The sequence below is a fragment of the Juglans microcarpa x Juglans regia genome, chromosome 4S, assembly GCF_004785595.1.
Source record: "Juglans microcarpa x Juglans regia isolate MS1-56 chromosome 4S, Jm3101_v1.0, whole genome shotgun sequence".
In the NCBI taxonomy this organism is placed as follows: domain Eukaryota; kingdom Viridiplantae; phylum Streptophyta; class Magnoliopsida; order Fagales; family Juglandaceae; genus Juglans; species Juglans microcarpa x Juglans regia.
The window spans coordinates 17,293,529-17,310,174 of NC_054601.1; the positions used below are offsets into that span (position 1 = coordinate 17,293,529).

The 16,646-nt window shown below is 36.5% G+C and overlaps 1 protein-coding gene across 1 annotated transcript; it reads right to left on the minus strand.

The window, feature by feature from the left end:
• Nucleotides 1–2,346: 2,346 nt before the first annotated feature.
• Nucleotides 2,347–11,874, minus strand: LOC121263513 (glyoxylate/succinic semialdehyde reductase 1). The gene is made up of 8 exons (XM_041166445.1): nt 11,694–11,874; nt 8,551–8,661; nt 8,359–8,460; nt 7,316–7,417; nt 4,525–4,640; nt 3,676–3,754; nt 3,412–3,582; nt 2,347–2,588 (listed from the first exon to the last, which is right to left on the minus strand). The coding sequence occupies exons 1-8, from the start codon at nt 11,808–11,810 to the stop codon at nt 2,499–2,501; spliced, it is 888 nt and encodes a 295-aa protein (XP_041022379.1). The 5' UTR covers nt 11,811–11,874; the 3' UTR covers nt 2,347–2,498.
• Between the last annotated feature and the right edge of the window lie 4,772 nt (nt 11,875–16,646).

A 16,646-nucleotide genomic window follows, 5' to 3' on the forward strand; every position in this document is an offset into this window, starting at 1 on the left:
AAAACACAGTTATCAAGAATCAAGTGAGATGATTATGTTGCTTGATCAACTCAAAGCAAATCTGAATGTGCCTAAAGGGTATTTGTTGAGGTAAGGGATGATTCTAAAAAGGGGTCATATTGTGTTGCCTGAAGATTCTGATTTTAAGAAAAAAAGTGTTGCAAATTGTCCTTAATAACCCTCAAGGAGGCCATTCGGGGTACTTGAAAACTTATAAAAGGGCCAAAAATGGATTTTTACTGGAAGGGGATGAAAAGTGACATAAAAAGATTGGTTAAGGAGTGTGACACTTGTCAGATTATGAAGAATGAGACAGTACATCCAGCTGAGTTACTCCAGCCACTTCCCATTCCCAACCAACCCTGGACTGATATATCACTTGATTTTGTGGAAGGGTTACCCGTGTCGAAAGGTTTTAGTGTAATATTGATGGTAGTTGACCGACTCTCTAAGTATAGCCATTTTATACCCTTGGCCCATCCCTATACTGCTCAAGTAGTAGCGGAGGAGTTTATGAGGAATGTTTTTAAGCTACATGGGTGCCCTAGGTCTGTGGTGTCAGATAGGGACCCAATTTTTCTGAGCAATTTCTGGAAGGCCATTTTCACAGCACAAGGGTCTTCACTGGATTTCAGTTCAGCTTATCACCCGCAATCGGATTGTCAAACGGAAGCAGTGAATAAATGCGTGGAAGCCTACTTGCGTTGCTATGCCAGCTCTAAACCTAAAGTATGGGCTCACTGGTTTCTAATGGCTGAGTGGTGGTATAATACCACCTATCCTACAGCCACAAAAATGACCCCCTACCAGGCTGTCTATGGCTACCCCCCACCCACTCTTTTATCCAACATACCAAGCACAGTCACAAATGAGGCAGCAAATCAGTTCCTCAACAACAAAGATTAAGTTCTTAATTTATTGAAGCAAAACTTAACAGATGCACAACAAAGAATGAAGCACTATGCTGACAAACAGAGAACTGAAAGGGAATTTAAAAAATGAGATTGGGTTTACCTTAAGCTTCAGCCATATCGTCAAAAAACCCTAGCTTTGAGGAGGAATTTGAAGCTCTCTCCTAGGTACTACGGGCCTTTCCAGGTGGAAGATAGGGTCAGATCCGTGGCCTATAGACTGAAACTCCCCGAATATTTCAAGATCCACCCCACATTTCGTGTTTTGTGTTTGAAGAAGAAGTTGGGATCACAGGTTCCCATACTTCAAGCTCTTCCTCCCACTGATTCTTCTGGAGAGATACAACCAGAACTTGAGAAAATTTTAGAGAGAAGGATGAAGAGGCAAGGAGACCATGCGGTTACAGAGGTGCTAGTTAAATGGAATGGGTTACCTACGAAATAAAGTACCTGGGAATTTTTGTAGAAGCTTCAAAGCCTTTACCCACACCTTGTGGGCAAGGTTTTTTGAAGAGGAAGAGAATGTTAGGGCTCCATTAGCACTAGGGAAGAAGACAGGAACTGAGTTACTGAAGTCAAGTGCTTGCGGGATCTGTTGAAGTGAAGAAGGGAGACTTGAAGCAGTTCAAAGAGGGCTGAAACGACGTCGGGAAGCCAGGGACACGAAGAACAAGACACACCGTATTGCTGGGTGTTTTTATTAGCTGTAGTTGGGTGCTATGCATCATTTCAATTATCTTTATTATGGGTCTGTAAACGCAACATTTGGAATTATTCCAAACGATGCGTTCGCCTATCAATTGTCTGTTTTCATACTGGTCTGTCATTTAATTTCTACATATTGTGAAGTCAAGTTAGTTTACTCGGAATTCTGTTAGAGCAACGTCTTAAGGCAAGGAAAGTAGTGGAATTGAGAATAAGTGAATACTGTAAGAAATGAATTCTAAAGGAGGTTGGGAGCCCTCGAAGTTACTCCCGTAGCAATACATTTCCTCTACCCATTTATCCAAACACCTGGTGTGCACATTCATCATTGCATCAGTACGTAGCATTCCATTCCTATTGCATTCCTCATTACAACAGCATTCCCATATAAGTAATACTACAGCCGTAATCTCCATTTCCACCATCTTCACTATTACAGTAGCATCACAAGCAGGTTCTTAACAAGTCATGACAGCGTTGGTTTAGGCAATTGATTATTTCCTGGGTTGACCCGAAGCAAGCAATTAACAGCCCTAGATCCCAAGCAAGTCATCATGACGGCGTTAGTTTAGGCAATTCAGGACTTCAGGAGTTAGGAGTTGGGATTAGCAGACGCAAGTCTCACCCTACCCAAGGAGATTCTTACTTGTTTTCGTCTTCCACACCTAATTTCTAGGAGAGAGTGAGACCAGGACATAAAACTATTGCAAGTTTGCAACACAAGGAAATGTTTGGCCTATAGAACCTTTGCATATTAAAAACTTTGAAAATGAAGCCCACAATATCTATGAAGATAAACGCAACATTTTGCTTTCTGGCTATAGTTGCCAGCACTGTTTATTTCTGTTCATCATTGCTCAAGTTTTTAAGCAGTTCTTTGTACTAAGACTGATATTGAAGAACCTTTATGGCCTCAAACACAGCCGAAAAATCAAGGTCCCCTAACCCCATGCTCCTGGCCTTCTTGAAAGCCTGCAAGAGATTCAACGTAACAAATTTTAGTTCTAATAATCAGTTATATATCCTCCCTAATCCTTGATTCCTGTATCAAACATCTCGAGTACTTGAATGTGTTATGCAGTTATCTTCACATTGGTAAGCATGCCAAATACTTCTCTATTTTAAATAAAAGAAGATAAGTACGTCCAACAACTTCTACGATATTAATTCAACACAGTATTTAACAGATGATTGCAATAGCAAAGGACATATCTTACCAACTTCTGTAATTTTGTTACCATCACTGACATATGAAGCCTCGTCACATTTCATAAAATTATCCGGGCAACTCCCAAAATTATATTATGATTTTCATTCTTACTAAAATAAGAAAACATGATAATAAGACAAGGTAATCTAGAAAATGAAATATGAATCTCTTTGGAATGAAAACCCATCCCAAACTAAACCCTGCTTTCGATAGTTGAGTCCAAAACCCATCCTGAACTGAACCCATGTCAACATAAGAATAATTCTGTACTTGTCCTATTTAATATCAAGTAATCTGAAACTCAACCCATCTTAATTGAATATCGTAAGCCTAACTGTCAATCATTATCGTAACAAAATGGGAAGGAAGAGCAGGGGGGGTGGGGGGCATTATTTGTCCTTAATTAACTATTTACTACTCGATTACATTTTTTAGTTAACTTTGATAAATAAGCAGCAGGCTTAGTTATAAAAAATAATTAAAGGGTTGTCCTAGTGTAGGACATCTTACCAAGTGATATCTTACTATATCAATATTGCTGCAAATACCTCAACACAGGAAAAAAGAAGAAGAAAAGAGTATAACCTCATTGGCTGCAGCTGCAATTGGCATTGATACAGCATTTTCATCACCAAGGGCAAGAGCCAACCTCATGTCCTTCTGCTGATGTTTCAGCGGAAAAGCAGGGGAGTAATTGTTCTGGATCATAGTAGGTCCTTTCATCTTGAACATTGGATTAGCAATTGCACCCAGATCCTAACAAAAAAAAAAAAAAAAACACGTAACTTATCAGCAGTCAAATAAAATTCCAAAATATGTCAACAAAAATGTTCTTGGTATTTTTCTTACCAATACATCAAGAAGATTCTGAGGATCAAGTCCGCTTGTGCTAGCCAGTACAAGTCCTTCCGAAAGTGCATTCATCATACTGAGAATAGAAATGCCATAACGTATAATCAAGAACGACATAAACAGGCTACAGGAAATAACATATATGTATGCATTTATGTATGTATGCCCAAATCCTGTCGAGGCTTTAACTCCTTTGAACCTTAACCTTATTAGCCCAAACATTTCAACTGTCATGCCCCAAACCTAGCATATGTGAAGATATTGGTATCTTTCTTCTCTCCTAAGTAACATAGCATAGCTTTATGGCTAGGGATATAGGCATAGGAAGAACTCGCAAAATGACTTTGGCAAAACAATGCATTGGGAGACTTTCTCTTTAACATTGGTGTTCAACTTAGCATGTCATGTCATTGGTGTTCCACAAAAGAAAGGATTCAACTACAAGGAGGTTCTTTTGCATTTCAAGGAACTTTCTTCCTTCTTCAAGGCCCCTAAATTTGAAGGTAACTTAGTTTATTGTTTTTGTTTTTTTCTCTCTATATGCCCCTGCGATAGCAAAGGCATGTGGTTCATCCACTAAGAGAAGGTAGATGCAAAGGTTCAGATCGGAATTGGCATACAGCTAAGTACAGAATATAATCATCTGGCCTACTCTGCAGCCAAACGAGTTTGAAAGATTATTAAATCCACAAAAAAGAAAAGAAACCTAAAATCGCAAGCTTAGCCACGATAGTTAGCTCTCATTGATTAAGAACCTACTCTCAGTATATGGGCAAGTGTCTGTGCAAGCTGCCTTTTTTTTTTCCTTTTCATTTGTAGGTTGGATCAGCATAAAGCAAACATTACCTGCCCATTATCATGTTGACGACAAGTTTCATCTTTGCTCCATTTCCAACCTGCCCTAAGTAAAAAGACCTCTTTCCAAGTACATTAAAAGCTGGCATTGCTTCCTCATATAATGCCTGCATTCCAAACAGTGAAAATGATGCAATGGACAGGAAAACTGAAGAAAGGTGAATGTATAGCATACATGAAGCAATAAAAGGATCATTTTAGCCTATCACGTTTTGAAAATATAAGCTTGAATGTCCAAAGTTCACAGGCTAGCCTATTAACAGCTGTACTAACAGAATAAAGATATGCAGCACTCTGGAAATGACAAAATAGGCTCAAGGATCATCATGTGACAAGGTTGCTTCTTGCTTAGTTATCTCCACTTCTTCTTTCTATGAATCAAACAAGCTAGTGAATCTCTTGTGAGTTCTCAGTGAGACTAAATGATCATCCAACTAAAGCTCTGGGAAGAAGTGTTGGAATTTAGTACAACAGAGCGGTGTGGCAGAAGATAGAATTTATCAGTTATCAACTTCTTGCATATGGCTCGAGTTCTTTCATTTCACAAGCATGTTCCCAAACGGTTTTGGAGTGATACCGTCCTCACTGCCTATCACCTTATTAAATTTGTGTCAGCCTTAGTTCTATATGGTGCATCTTGTCACTCTGTTTTGTTTCCTACCTCTCCTTCCTTTCTATTCTACTGAAGGTTTTGAATGTGTTTGTTATGTTCAGTCACTTGGTTACTTATAAAAAAAAAAAAAGAATGTCCAGTCATTGGGTTCAATTTTAATAAACCTAATCTTGTCCCACTATATATGTGTATTAAATGGATACAACTAGATTTAAAAAGGATATTGTTGCTACAGTATTATGATACTTCACCAGCCTTTATGTCAACTTTGGATCTACATTTAAGTTTTAATGTTCGTTCTCCACATGAGAGCAATCCTGTGTCGGCCTCATCATTCATTATGCTGCCTATTTCCAAGTGCTTCTTCATCACAACTTGGCCTTGCTACATCAGGTTCTTTAGCATCACCTCATACAAATCCATTAAACATTAATTCCTGCTGCATGAGACTACTGACTCCCATGCTTCCACCATGTTTGCCTCCATCTCTAGACCGGGATGTACTCGGTGTTTCGGACTTCTTGCCTATTGCACTCATAATGGGTACATGTTCTTTTCCTTTGACAATAAGTAATGTATTAGCTTATCTGAGTTGGAGGAAAACCATGAAAATAGAGATAGATGTCTTTCATCATAATAAAAGATCAAATCACTAACTCCTAGTAAACATATTGTTATATGCTAAAAGGCCGATTTGTCAATTTTTTATTTGAAGATGAAATCAACAAATTACATGCCCATACTGAATCAAACTTCTTAAAATATCTCAAAAATTGTAAATACAAAAAATGGGTGGTAGTCCAACCCTCCAAGGGTGGTCGGCAACCCCTAGAGGAGTGCCTGGGCCACCCTAGCCATGCCATGGGTGACCGGCCATCTCATTTGGGATGGGACCAGCCACCGTAGGATGCCGGGTGTCTGCAGCAACCACCCCACGGGTGTGGTTTTCAAACCACACTGCCGAGGTGGCAAGATCCACCCCAAGGGGTGGTCCAGCCAGACCTGTGGTTACAAATGTTTTCTTTTGTGTTTTCTTTATGTTAATAAATAATTTCGGTGTGGTGTATTCAGTTTTTAAAGATTGTAGAACCCCTACCCTTGGGGGACAATCTGTTATTGGAGGCACCACATCCTAACAGTAGGTGGACTCAATTAAATCGTGATGATTCTATATAACACTTGAAGGCACGAACAGTTGCTAGCATAAAGTTTTTTTTTTTTATTGGCACCGGGTGTCCGAGAACAAAATCCCGACTAATCCTGTGGGTGAACCGGCCTTCGGCAAGGAGTTTCCTGCAAATGCACCTCAGATAATTCAAGGGGAAGTTCCCCAAGTCCGATAGCCCCTAGAAATTGTTTGCACCCAAGAAGATTCGAACCTTAGATCTGGAGGGAGCATACCACCAAGACCAAGGCATTTACCACTTGGGCGAACCCCTAGGGGTTAGTTGCTAGCATAATGTTACAAGTTAAAGAAACTGTTATAGGACATAAAAGCAATCCCAAATAGTGTGGTTTGGTTTTATTCATACGGTATTACAGCTTGGTCCTCGTAGATAACAAACATACCATTCACTGTTTTACTTACTCCTTATTACTCTGTCTACTACATACTCCTTATTACTTGTTATTTGACAGTTTTAGAATTTGAACCTAAAACATCCTCCAACTTCAACAAAGTGGACACGGATGAAGCTGCAAATAGGACTTCAGAATAACACCAAAATTAATTTGGCAGTTATGCCCATTTCAGACGTGACAACCATTACAGAAATTTGGGTTCTATATAAAATTCTGCACAACCAACTTAAGAGATTATAAAAAATGGACAAAAGAAATTTATCGTCTGTTACAAAATTAAAATCAAATGCTTGCTTTAGCAGGTAATAATGTGGTAGTTAAAAGAGCAAGATTCCTTACTTTAGACATTACTTTTCATCTCATTTATAGTGAATCATCCATGTTTTTGAAGAAAATTAATTCCCTTAGTCAACGATAGTTTTGAAAGGTGATTCTAATATTTTACAACAGCTGGAAGTAGTACTTGTCCATTTGAAACATCAAATATGGTTCTATTGGTCTCATCTTCCAAGCCCTTTAAAACAAGATGTTAATCACCAGTGTACCAGACTAGCAACCAATTGAAGCACCATAAACTCATGAACTGACCTTCTCCCCAGCAGCAAGGATTACCAGTTGACCATCTTCAGCCGGCTTTTTGCTACCGGACACAGGAGCTTCAATGAAGTGACCACCCCTTGATGTAATCGCCTAAAAATATCAGGTGCAAAATTAAGTAATTTATCTAAAGCAAACTTCTTGTGCTTTGTCCTCAGCACAGATAATCATTTACAATGGGAATTACCAGGAAAAAAGAAAACGATGTTGTAGAAGAATTAAAGATGTGAACAGAGAATGTTTAAAGAGTCATAGAGAAGGAAATGTTAAGATGTTCTAGAATGTTACTCGTCTTTAACAAATAGCATATTAATAACATTGATAATGGGATGACTAAAAAGTAGGCTTACTTAGCATCTTTAAAACACTTATCCATGCATCATTTTTCCAGCATCATATTCTTTCATACTTTTTCCTTTTTTGAATTTGCCAGATACACTGCTGCCAGGGTTTTGAATCCATGGTAACACCATCCACCCATCCCGACAGCCGATGGAGGTGCATCTCAGCTAGATTTCATTAGCATTTCCGAGGAAATTTGAAAACAGAAAATTCATTGAAGAAAAAGTATGGACTACTTAAGGGCATTTCTGTTTTTTTTTTTTTTTTTTTTTTTTTTTTCCTTTCCAACCAAGTATTTTTAGCATTGAAAAATCATCTACTCTTGGTTCTGTAAAAAAAATCCCTCAGAATATCTTTTTGGACTAGCATGGGCAATCAAAACCCTAAACAAACTATATAACAAGTCTCAAAAATCATTTATATATCGATCCGATGTAAGACAATTTTTTAACCCAAACGATGACATACAAGAGAAATAAAAGAGAAATGGTATCCATCATCAGTACTTAGTGTAATTAGGCGTATTTTGTGTATGCTTCATGTGTACTTGGGCTCGCCTTTTTCTATTAAGTTAAGTTTTTACTTATATATATATATATATATATATATATATAGAGAGAGAGAGAGAGAGAGAGAGAGAGTAAGAGAGAGTGAGATGGAAATGAGGAGTAGCATTAGCCTTTAACTCAAACCTCATTTATCTTAGAAGAAGTATCAGCATCTACAGTTGACATGTCAATGTAACCTTTTCCGCTGCAAATTTGCTCAAGAACACCATCTTTATCAAAAACCACCTAAACATTCACCATCGTATGGCCTCCTAGTGAGCAGAGAACTGGAAATAAAGAAATGAAATATCAAATTCTAAAGTACAAGTTACGAACTGAAAGAGCAGCTTTTGGTTCAGATAACATTGCAATGGTACACTTGCACTTCTTAACAACAGCTGCTGGGGTTTCTCCAATTGAAGCACCATTCTCCACCAGCTCATCACACTGCAATTTGGGGTTACAAGCCAAACATGCATGAGGAATTTATTTCAGTTCAAGCTATCGAACACATAGTATTCTGTCTGACGATAACAGGGACATGTGAGCTTTGCATGCTCCCTACCAAATCAAAGTAACTTCTACCTAAGATCTCACAGTCAGAAAATAAAAATAAAAAAATACTTCTGGTGTGTCCTTCAGGTATTTGACAAGGTACTAAATTTAGAATATATAAAGTACTATTTTTAAGAATATATCAACAGATCAATTGCAATTTCACCAACTTACTTTAATACTTCAGGATCTTTCAACATTTTATGCATCCTACTGAATTTTTAAACATGTTGGGAAGTGCTTAAAGCATGAAAATGGAAGGTTTGAAAAAAGCATGAATGCAACTTTTATAGCGCTCATACCAAAAAGGCCTGGTGTTGTAGAGGTAAAAGATTATCGTCACATTAGCTTGGTGAGTGGATTGTACAAAATTCTCTTTAGAGAATTAGTGAATAGATTGCAAGGTGTTGGAGAAGTTAATATTGAAGCCTCAAAATGCCTTTGTCAAAGGTAGGCAAATCCTCGACTCAGGGCTTATTGCCAACGAATATTTGGATAGTAAACTAAAGTTGGGAGAGCCAGGGCTTCTGTGCAAGCTGGATATGGAAAAAACCTATGATCATGTCAACTGGAGATTGTTACTCTACATGCTCAAGAGATGTGGCTTTGGTACAAAATGGTGTACTTGGATCTATCATTGTATCTCTACGGCTTGTTTCTCTATATTGGTGAATGGCACGCCAAAAGGCTTCTTTAAAAGCTCACGAGGATTGAGACAAGGTGATCATCTATCTCTACTACTCTCTTTTTTTTTTTTCTTTTTTCTTTTTGGTGATAGAAGCTTTTAGTAAGATGATTTTAGGTGTCATGGAGGGTTGGGTCATATCTGGCTTCTTTGTGGGGGAGAAAATTACTAGTTCGCTCAACATATCTGATCAATTATTCGCCGATGATATCTTAATCTTTTGTGGGGCTAGCCATGAACAAATTCGAGCTTTGAGGGTTGTCCTATTATGCTTTGAAACTATATCAAGGTTGAAGGTGAACTTGGCCAAATCAGAAGTAGCATAGTCAAAATTTATTTGGGATGTTGTTCTAGAAAAATGGCGATGAAATTAGCTAGTTGGAAGAGGATGTATTTATCCAAAGGTGGTGGGGTCACCTTAATCAAAAGTACACATTCCAATTTGCCAACTTACTTCCTCTCACCTGTGCACCCCCATAATTAGTCGGGATGCTATTCCTGGACACCCCATGCCAATCAAAACAAAAACTTCCTCTCATTATTTCCACTCCCTGCCAAGGTGGCTCATTGCATGGAGAAACTCCAATGTGACTTCTTTTAGGGAGGATAAATGATAAGTTTAAATTTCATTTGGTAAAATGGGTCACAATATGCCCTCCCACTAAAGGAGGATTGGGTATTTGAAACTTGAAATTTTCAACAAAGCCTTGCTTGGTAAATGGTTATGGAGATATCACTATTAACAGGGAGCCTTGTGGAGAACCGTCATCGAATTGAAACATGGAGAACCATGGGAAGGATGGTGTTCTAATGAGGTGAGCGGGCCTTATAGAGTGGGGCTATGGGAGCATATAAGAAGAGGTTGGGATACATATGCAAGAAATATTCGCTTTACTATGGGTAATGGATCTAAGGTCAAGTTTTGGCATGATGTATAGTATGGTGATACGGCACTGAAGGAAACTTATCTACAAGTTTCTAGTCTAGCAAGAATGAAAGAAGTCTCAATTGCGGACCTACTAATCATCTCCAATGGAATGTTACATTCCTCAGATAAGCACAAGATTGGTAAATTTATTTTTTTTCAGCTTTCTTTAACATTGTGCATTACACCTATTTGTCAAGGGTAGTGGAAGACAAGATTTTTTGGTGCCCCTCTAAGAAAGGGATATTAACAGTTCGCTCTTTCTACCAAGCCATGACCACGAGCGACACAAAACCATTCCCATGTAAGAGCATTTGGAAGACAAAGGCACCTCTAAAGGCAGCATTTTTTGTATAGAATGCGTCTTTGGGGAAGATCCTCACTCTAGACAGCTTGATTGAGAAAATGTTGAATCATAGTCATGGATTGGTATTGTATGTGCAAGAAGAGCGGAGAGTCTCTTGACCATCTACTACTTCATTTTGAGATTGGCATTACTTTGTGGAATGAAGTCTTTGCTTGGTTGGGACTAGCTTCGGTGATGCCAAGAAGGGTAAGTGACCTCCCAGCTTCTTGGAGAGGCATTCAGGGCAACTCTCAAATTGCATCAATATGGAAGATAGTCTCAATATGCCTATGGTGGTGCATTTGGAGGGAGAGGAATGAAAGAACCTTTGAAAATCAAGAGCGGTCAATGGATGAGCTTAGAAACTTATTTTTTAATACTTTACTCCATTGGTCGATTGTAATTGATTTTTAAGGCATGACTTTTAATGAATTCCTTGTATATGTCCATAACTGGGCTCTTGTATACTCTTTTGATCAATAAAAATTTGTTTACCGATAAAATAATAATAATAATCATCGCATATAAAGAACAATCGATGACTACATGGTTTATTTTCAAGTAGTTCGTCAAGTGATCCTCTAAGAGTTTAAATTCAAGTCAAGATTAAACTTGTTTTGCACGAGTAAGCCGCAAAAAGATTGCCTGTTGTTTATATTGGACCACTAAACTCGAATCCAAACTTTTTCTTACCTCGTTGTGGTCGTTTATGTCACAATTCAAACCAGCGCCATAAACAGTCGTTACTCGGAAAATATTTGCTATATTATAATCAATTTGAGTTGAAGACCATTTTCTCCAACATGTTTTTTCCCTAATAAATGCTCATTCTTAGGATTACTCTTATCATAGAAATAAGCAGCATGAAAGTGAAGAAATCAATCATATACTGCGCACACAAACACACACACACACACACACACACACGGAGAGAGATGGCATCAGTTGAGGAGGGAACGGAAGCTTACCTTAGACAAAGTCCTGTTCCAAACCGTGACCTTAAAGCCATTGCGTAACAGATTGGTGGCCATGGCCTTCCCCATTATTCCCAGCCCCAAGAACCCTACCTCCTCTTCCACTGCCATTTCCCTTCTCTTACTTCCGACTATCTCCTGACTCAGGGTGTACCTACTATTTTCCTTTCTTTATACACGCACAGATATATATATATATATATATATATATATATATATAATTATTTATTATATGTATTTGGAAAGATTCTCCCTGGTTGGTCGGGGCTGTATCTTGTTCCGTCCGTAGTGGATGGATGGGATGCGCTCCAGGTCACTCATCTTGTTGGCTTTCTCCCATCTCTTTCTATTTTCTACTCTCTTTTGAATATTAGGAATGTTAAATCGTATTAATAGATTATATTTCGTGTTATATCAAGCTATGTCTATTATATAGCTATGTCTATTATATTATATGAGTCAACTTGAATATGATTTGTTAAAATTATCGTGTCAAAATTTTAAGTTCTAATATGATCCATTAACATAATGGATTTACACGACACGACTCATTTTGATCCGTTAGTAAATACAAAATAGATTGACACGATACGACACGAAACGATTCATTTCAATCCGTTTATATTAATGGGTTGAACAGACCTGAAATTAACTCATTTGACCTAATTAATTTTATATAAATATTAAAATATAAACAATATCTATAAAAAATATAAAAGTAACTACAATTCCAAAATTACAATTTAAATAATACAAATATCGAAATAAAAATCTCAACAGTACAAAATATAATAAATATTGTTTATCATACTTTCTTTCTAAAAGAAAATAATATCAACGTCTACATTTTTATCTATACTCGATTCATCCAAGTAAAGCTCCAATTAACTTTTTTGCATATGGGTAGCAAAATCATAAATCAATCAAATTCCTATTAACAAAAAATAAAATAAAAATGTGTCAAATTAATATATGATATGAAATAATATAATATAAATAATTAAACAAAAAATATTATTTGAATTTACCTTGTCTATTCCATCTAGTTGAGGATTGACTTTCCGTTCTACTAACAGTTCTTTCATTTTTCTTTTCTAATTTGGATGGAGTTCAATATTCTTAGACATTTATTTCTATTCGAAAACCTCCATACATTTTCAGTCAATTTGAGTAATTCATATTTTGCCCATATATAAGGGAAAAAAAACCTTATTAAATACAAAAAAAGGGGTAGATCAACTTCTGTCTCCAAGGTTTGGGTAGGAAATACCATATAAAATTCACAGTTTTAAGATCTTTAAGAGATAACGGAGCTGCATCCATCATCCTGAGTACTCTTGACTAGGGTTTTTTTAATGACCGTACATCTACATGATATCATGCATGACAATTTAAGCAAAATATTAAATATATTCAATGAACCTCTCAATGTCATGCAAACTTTATATATAAGTAATGACAGTTTCTGGGTCTCATCTCAAAGATATAAGCAAAATATTAAACTAGTGCCTCCAGACCCTCAAAGATTAAATATATTCACTAGTATTCTGTTTTCAGCATTTTTGGAAAGACAAACACTATAAGAAAAATAAGTATTTGTGACGGATTATTTACGATAAAAATAAACTCATTTTGATAAAAAATAATCATTTTTACTGAAAATAACTTGTCACAAATAAGTAAATAACTGGTCACAAATAAGTAATTTTCTTGTAGTGAAATCTTGGACTATGATATATTCTTGCTCATTTGGGTTGAAGGGTTGTCATAATGGAATCCTTTCTAGCGGATTTCTAATTTTATCCACCTTTTGATTTCTTTTTTTGGGATTAATGAATCTGCGTAAAGAATTGGAGACATGTTTTCCTACATATGCATGAAACCTTAATTGTCTTGTCATTTCTGAGCCATGCATGAAACCTTTTGCTTGTATCTAGTATACAATCATTTGATCATATAGTCTAATACTATATTACTATATATAAATTACTATATAAATCACTATACTAAATAATTATATATGAAATAATGATATAGTAATACTAATATTGTTAGTATTAGTACATACTAATACTATGACTATCAATGATATAGTTATAATAAATTAAAATCACTATAACATATACTAATATATAGTTATTCTAATCACTATAACTAATACTAATATATATACTAATACTATTAGCCTAATATAAACTATAGTTATACTTATACTAATATAGTTATACTAAATCACTATAACTAATAGTAGTTTAATACTAATATATAGCTATGCCAATACTAATGCTATTATATAGTCTAATATAGCTATAACTAATACTAATATTTATACTAATACTAATAGTCTAATATAGTAATATAGACTATAGTTATACTTGTACTAATATAGCTATACTAAATCAGTACTAGAACTAATACTAATATATAACTATACCAATACTAATACTATTATATAGTCTAATATAGGCTATATAGCTATAACTAATACTAATATTTATACTAATACTAATACTCTAATATAGTAATATAGACTAAATTGCAAATTTTCCATTTTATTGCAGATTTTTTGTTTTCAGTTTTTGTAGCAGTTATATTTATAGGCTTATGGCAGATTTTTCTTTTTCTTTTTCTTTTTTTATAGCAAATTTCAATTTTCAGTTTTTGTATTATTGTAGATTTTTTTTATAAAGTAGATTTTGTAAATAGTAACAGATTTTTAATAAAACAGATTTTTTTAAAGCAGTTTTTTTTTTTTTTTATAAACAGATTTTTTATGACAAATTTACATTTTATTAAAATCAAAAGACCGGACCAAACCATACCGAAATTGGTAAAATCAGAGGTACCGGTTTAGAAAAGTAACCGGTGCGTAATCAATTTTCGAAAATGTAAAATTGATGTATACTAGTTCGGTCTCAAATTTTGTCCAAAACCGGACCGGTTACACCCCTAGGCATACACCATATGACTCTAAGGAGGGTAGGGGATCATATGGTGTTCTAAGGAACCCCCTACCTTCTAATAAACTTTTAATGCATTCTTGTCTCTCTATCATGAAGTTGAAAATTGTCTTGGAATGTCTGCAGTTGAATGAGGTAAATAAGCTATTTCGTATAAAAAATTTGCTTTGGGAAAGGAGGCAGACATAGTTTGCTTACAAGAAACTAACCTGAATTTTGTTTCTAGGCGGATAATGCAAAGTGTTTGGAGTTGTATGTATGCGGATTGGATTTATCGTGCACCAAATGGGGTGTCTGGTGAAATCCTAGTGATGTGAGACAAAAGAGTTGTGGAGAAAATAGAAGAGTTTGTGAGGGATTACACTATGGCATATTCTTTTAAGAGCGTGGCAGATAATTTTTTGTGGGCTTTTGCAGGTTTATACGGACCAAACTTAGACAATGATAGAAGACTCTTATAGGAGGAACTTTCTAGGTTATGTAGTTAGTGGGAGCTTTCCTGGTGCATTGGAAGGGATTTCAATGTCATCAGATTCCCTAGTGAATGATTGGGAGATAGTAGGATGCGCCAGTAATGACTGAGTTTTCAAAATGTATTTTTGACTTAAATTTGTTAGACATTCCTCTCATGGAGGGCACTTTTACTTGGTCGAATAACCAGCAATGATCTCGGCCGGACAAATTTTTAATCTCAATGGAGTGGGAGGTGCACTAACCAAACGTGTGTCAAAAGAGGTTGCCACGTCTTTGCTCGAATCATTTCTTCATCTTTTTGGATTGTGGTGGCATTCAAAGCAGGCGCCGATACTTTAAGTTCGAAAACATGTAGCTAAAAAGTCAAGGCTTTATGGATAAGGTCAGGCAATGGTGGCCTTCTTACCACATTCATGGTACCCCCCCTCTTACATCCTAGCCGGTAAATTGAAACCCCTGAAGAATGATCTTAAGCTTTAAAATTCTCAGTCCTTTGGAGATATAGGGGAGCGAAAGAAATCCATGGCGGAGGAGTTGCAACTGAGAGGATACTTGAGGACAGAGTCTTTCACCAGAAGAGTTATCGTGGAAGGCAGAGCTGGTTTCAAAATTAGAGAGAGTATTATCTTTGGAGGAGATTTCTTGGCACCAGAAATCGATAGCATTGTGGTTGAAAGAAAGGGACCCGAGCACAAAGTTCTTCTATAGAGTTGCCAACTCTTATAGAAGAAATAATACTATTGAAATGCTTAATATTAATGGTATAGAATGCAAGGAGACCCTTATGATTCGGGATCATGCGGTGGATTTCTATGAACAACTGTTTACAAAATGAGAGGGATGGAGGCCAAAACTTGATGATCTCAGTTTTGATTCTATTGAGCCTCAGGCAGTAGCTTGGTTGGAGCGGCCTTTTGAAGAAGAGGAAGTTTATGATGTAGTGAGACGCATGGTTAAATATAAAGCCCTAGGTCCAGACGGTTTCTCGATATGCTTTTTCTAATCATGCTGGGAGGTAGTGAAAAAGGACATCATGAATGTATTCCAGGAAGTATTCTTGGCTGGAAAGTTTGAGTAAAACCTAAATGCCACTTTTATTGCGCTGGCCTCGAAGGTGCTTGCCAACATATTAGGAGAGGTTTTAGGCAAGATCATTATGAAGCCACAAAATGCGTTTGTTAGGGGTCAGAAAATTCTTCTTAATTTAGTCATTATAGCAAATGAGGGCTTGTATAGCAAGTTAAAGGCTAGCTCCACAGGGGTTATTTACAAATTAGATATGGAGAAGACAAACGAACATGTAAACTGAGACTTTTAACTATATTTGCTAGGGAGATGCAGCTTTGGGGTTAGATGGTGTACGTGGATTAGTTGGTGCATCTCAATGGTAAGATTCTCAGTATTGATTAATGGTTGTCCTACCGGATTCTTTAGCAGCTCTCGAGATCTAAGGTAAGGAGATCCATTATCTCCACTTCTCTTTGTTATCATTATGGAGGCCTTGAATAGGATG

Coding starts and splice junctions, on each gene's coding strand:
- LOC121263513 (XM_041166445.1), bottom strand. CDS start 11,810: ATGGCAGTGGAAGAGGAGGTAGGGTTCTTGGGGCTGGGAATAATGGGG. Junction 3,755..4,524: donor GTCAACATGATAATGGGCAG/GTAATGTTTGCT, acceptor TTCTATTCTCAG/TATGATGAATGCACTTTCGG. Junction 3,583..3,675: donor AGAATCTTCTTGATGTATTG/GTAAGAAAAATA, acceptor TTTTTTTGTTAG/GATCTGGGTGCAATTGCTAA.